This window comes from Papaver somniferum, chromosome 5, assembly GCF_003573695.1.
Source record: "Papaver somniferum cultivar HN1 chromosome 5, ASM357369v1, whole genome shotgun sequence".
Classification (NCBI taxonomy): domain Eukaryota; kingdom Viridiplantae; phylum Streptophyta; class Magnoliopsida; order Ranunculales; family Papaveraceae; genus Papaver; species Papaver somniferum.
The window spans coordinates 51,461,261-51,465,830 of record NC_039362.1 but is presented as its reverse complement, the minus strand read 5'-3'; the positions used below and the strand labels follow the sequence as shown (position 1 = coordinate 51,465,830).

Sequence of the window (4,570 nt, the reverse complement as noted above, 5' to 3'; positions counted from 1 at the left end):
AATGTCTTTCTAAGGATTTTCCAAAGCATACCTTTTGATACGATTATGTAAGAAGGTCTTCTATAGGGATTTTATTCCTTATTTGTGAATGTTCCAGCGATTGTGTAAGATATTCACACTCTGAAGTTTGTTGATTTACTTCATTACAAAAAGCCAATTTCTGTTGCAAATAATCTGCCAGATTATTTTGAACGCTGAGTGTTTCTCGCTTTGTTTCACTAATTCCTACTTTTTTTTTTAAACCAAAATTATATTAATAAAAAATAGAAGATCCAAAATACAAGGCTAAAAAACTGCCTAATAAGGCAAAAGGAAAGTAAAGAAGAAAAAAACTAAGGAAAAAACCTACACAAATCTGTAGTAAGGTTTGTTGGGATCTTCAAGGCAAAGATTTCTAGGTTTGGCATTGAAGCACAGGGTCTGTCCCTTTTGAAGATGAGAACCCCTCTTGGCAAAGTGGTCTGCAGTACTATTTATCTCCCTATAAACATGCCTGTAAGACACTGATAATCCATAAATCACCTTGTGCCATCTAGCCAGCAGGAACCAAGGAATGTTATGGTGAATAAGAGAAGTAATACGAGCCTTAGAATCTGATTGCAGCACCAATTTTGTCTTCTAGTTGTTTGAAGCCCATTCTAGGCCTCTGATGCTTGCAAAGAATTCAGCTACATAATTGGAAGCAACCCCCAGACCTCTAGATTCTGCAAAAATGAAAGCACACATATGGTCTCTAATAACAAAACCATAGGCAGGCATTCCAGGATTTCCAATGGATGCACCATCACAACATATGAGCAATTCACCCTCTTGAGGAATTTGGAAGAAAAGTTCAATGATTCTTATCCTCTTTATTCTTCTATTGTGAATTTGGAAGAACTGTAAAACATGTCTCTCATGAGCAGAATTCCATATTGTTCCTTTAAGCCTACAATTACAATCATGGACCACTCTCTGAATCTTAATTTGAATCTTATTAGCACTAGGCTTCACCTCATTATAGAATTTATCATTCCTCATAAACCATAGTTCAACCATGAGAGTAAAAGCACTGATGATCCATAACTCTTTAATTATAGGACTGGAATTTTTGCACAGTTTTAGAACATCTTCAAAAGATAAAGGATTGAGATAGTGAAAAATACCTCCAAGCCAAGACCAAATAATTTGACTGAGTTTACAGTGCCGAAGAATATGATCCATAAAATCTTCTCCATTATAGCACAGATAACATCTGAAGGCAGATTTGAAACCTTTTTTTCTCAAGTTTTCATCAGTGGCACAAGCATCTCTTGTAATCTTCCACACATTAGCAGAAGTAGAAGGAAGAACAGCAAGATTCCATATTTTCTTGTACCAATGAAGCTTAGGAAAAGTATTACTTATCTTCTTTATAGCATCAGAAACAGTGAATTGTCCAGTATGAGAGTTACACCAAATCAATATATCCTCACCACCCTTAATTACTGGAAGTTGATCACTAGTGAAGAATTGAAGAAAGACCGTATGGAAATGCCACTGACTATTAATGATAAGATCTTTTACCTTCAAATGGGGATGAGCTGCAATGTATGGATGAGAAGGAAAAAGTTTACATGGTGGCTCTTCAAAAATCCATTTGTCATTCCATAAGGAAATGTTTTCACCTGTACCCACAATCCACCTAGTATTCTCCTTGAAGTCATTAATAACCCATTTGATTCCAGGCCACACTGAAGATCTTTTATAGTAAGTAATCCAATTCCCATTTTTATCCATGTATTTAGCCAGAAATTTCTTTTCCCAGACATCTTTGGAGTGAAGCATTTTCCACAAGAATTTCATTAGCAGAGCTTTATTAACATCTTCCATTTTACTGATTCCAAGACCACCCTCCTCTTTTGAAACACATATATTATCCCACTTGACAGTAACACATTTTTGATCTTCAACATTACCAGACCATAAGTAATTTCTAATAATTTTTTCACAAGCATCAATTACTCTTTTAGGCTATTTATAAATTGACATATTATAAATGGGAATATTAGAAATAACATGTTTAACTAGAGTTAATCTTGCCTGAAAATTTAGCAATTTTCCACTCCAAGCAGCAAGTCTAAGTTGCATATATTCCATCATGTGCCAGAGGTGTATTTCTTTCACTTTGCCTTGCACCAGTAGAACACCTAAGTATTTGTCAGGAAAAGAAGATAAATTCATTTGGAAGAAGTCATCAATCAATCTTCTCCTAGTAAGAGAGGTTCCATTAACAAAACATTTACTCTTGGCAGCATTCACTATTTGACATGTTGCAGCTTGATATTCAATAAGTAAGGCTTTCAGATTCTCTATAGATTTCATTCCACCATTACAAAACAAGAAGATGTCATCAACAAATAACAGGTGAGTAGGATGAATTCCATTTCTTATAACCATAGGATGAATTTTTTTCTCCAAAACCATTTTGTGGATGTTTTCTGCTAAGAATGTCTTCAGCAATAATGAACAGAATTGGAGATAACGGGTCTCCCTGTTTAAGCCCTCTACCAACACCAAAGTAGCCATTTGGTCCACCATTCAACATAATAGAGATCTTAGAAGATTTCAGCAGAGTCATAATCCAATCACAAAATTTGATGGAGAAACCAAATTTCTGTAAAGCTCTACAAAGAAATTCCAAACTCATAGTGTCATAAGCTTGTGAGATGTCCAGTTTAAGAGCTAAATTCCCTCCCCTTCTAGATACTGGCATTTCATTAACTAATTCAGAAGCTATCAGGATTTGTTCATGAATACTTCTGTAATTAATAAAAGCACATTGTTGTTGAGAAACGATTTGCTGCATGTATTTAATAAGCCTCATAGTAATAATCTTGGTGTTGATCTTAAAACAAAAGTTACTAAGACCAATAGGTCTAAAATGTTTAGCATTCTTAGCACCTTTTATCTTGGGGATTAAAACAATAAAGTTGGAATTCATACCACTAGGGATTATGTTGTTCTGCCAACAATATTGAATAGCTTGCACCAGATTACTTTTAATGATGTCCCAAGTTGCTTTATAAAAAACATCCGTGAAACCATCAGGCCCTGGAGCTCCATCCTGATTTAGATCAAAAGTAGCATTCCTTATTTCAGCTTCATCAGGATAAGCTTCCAAAAAAGAGTTGTCACCATCAGTTAAAATTCTAGGAACTGCATCAAAAATTGAATCATTAATATGAACTGATTGATGAGAAAATTTATTACTGAAATAATCAATTAAAACATTTGATATGCCCTACTGATTAGTAATGATATTCCCAGAGTCATCCTCAATTCCAGCTATTGTATCTGGGATTGCCTCATCTTAATACTTGTATGGAATAATTTAGAGTAAATATCACCATCTTTTATCCAGTTAAGTCTAGCTTTTTCTCTTAAGAAAGTGTTGTAATTGTTGGCAGAAATATCATAATTTCCCCTAGCTATAACTAGATTATTCAAGAGAGTAATATTTGCAGGATCATTGTCTGACTTCAAGGTTTCTTCTATAATCTTGTCTTCAACTCTTTTGAGATTCATTTTGACATCTCCAAACACTTCCCAATTCCAAGTTCTAAGAATTTTTTTGAGTCTTTTCAATTTATTCATGAACACAAAAATAGGATTACCAAAAATCTCTTCATTCCAAGAATCAATCACTAGCTGGAGAAAATTAGGATGTGAAAGCCACATTTTCTGAAATCTGAAGGGTGTATTAAGAGCTCTAACAATAACAGTATCAGAACCAATGAGAGGGTTGTGGTCAGATATACCTCTAGCCCCAACATGATAATGCCAGCCACCAAATTTATCAAGCCATTTTAGGTTGAAGAGGCCTCTATCCAGATTGCAGAGGATTCTCTTATTACTTGCTCTACCATGACACCAAGAAAACTCCAGACCACTCTTAGGAGCTTGCATAAGACCACATAGATCAATACATTCATGGAAATCCTTCATAGCTTGGAAAAGAGGACTTCTCCCTCCTTTTTTTCATCCACTGATAAAATAGTGTTAAAATCTCCAAGAATAATCCAAGGTTTATCAAGAAGAATAATCTCATATAAATATTTCCATAACTCTCTTCTATTCACTGTATAAGAATTAGCATGAACACCAGTCACCAGAACCTCACCAATCTCCACAGTGATGTACTGACTTGAAGAAGCAATAACCGTAGGAGGATTAATAGAACAGTTCCAAAAAGCCAAATGTTCCCATTTTTACCATCTAAAGAATTATGAATGATTTTATGGTGCATACCAGGTAATATGATATTTTTATTCTTAACTTGAATTTTTGGTTCAACCACCCAAACAAGAGTGGGGTTATTAGTATTAACTAAAGAAGAAAGTTTATCTTTGGCCTTTTGTCTTTTCAGGCCTCTGATATTCCAGAAAATGACTTTCATTGAAGAGGAGGGGGTTGAGGGGGAGGGGATGAAATCCCTCTATCCACCACATGTTTCAAAATTTCCCTACTATACATCCTAGTAGCAGCAGGTTTAGCAGGTTTAACTGGAGGCTTTTTTTGTTAATATTTTTTGTAGCAGCACTGGTATCTA

At 34.9% G+C, this 4,570-nt stretch overlaps 1 protein-coding gene across 1 annotated transcript; it reads right to left on the bottom strand.

Moving 5' to 3' along the window:
* Positions 1-618: 618 nt before the first annotated feature.
* LOC113279042 lies at positions 619-3,966 on the bottom strand. The gene is made up of 4 exons (XM_026527759.1): positions 3,369-3,966; positions 2,443-3,177; positions 2,062-2,330; positions 619-1,992 (listed from the first exon to the last, which is right to left on the bottom strand). The coding sequence occupies exons 1-4, from the start codon at positions 3,964-3,966 to the stop codon at positions 619-621; spliced, it is 2,976 nt and encodes a 991-aa protein (XP_026383544.1).
* Positions 3,967-4,570: the final 604 nt, after the last annotated feature.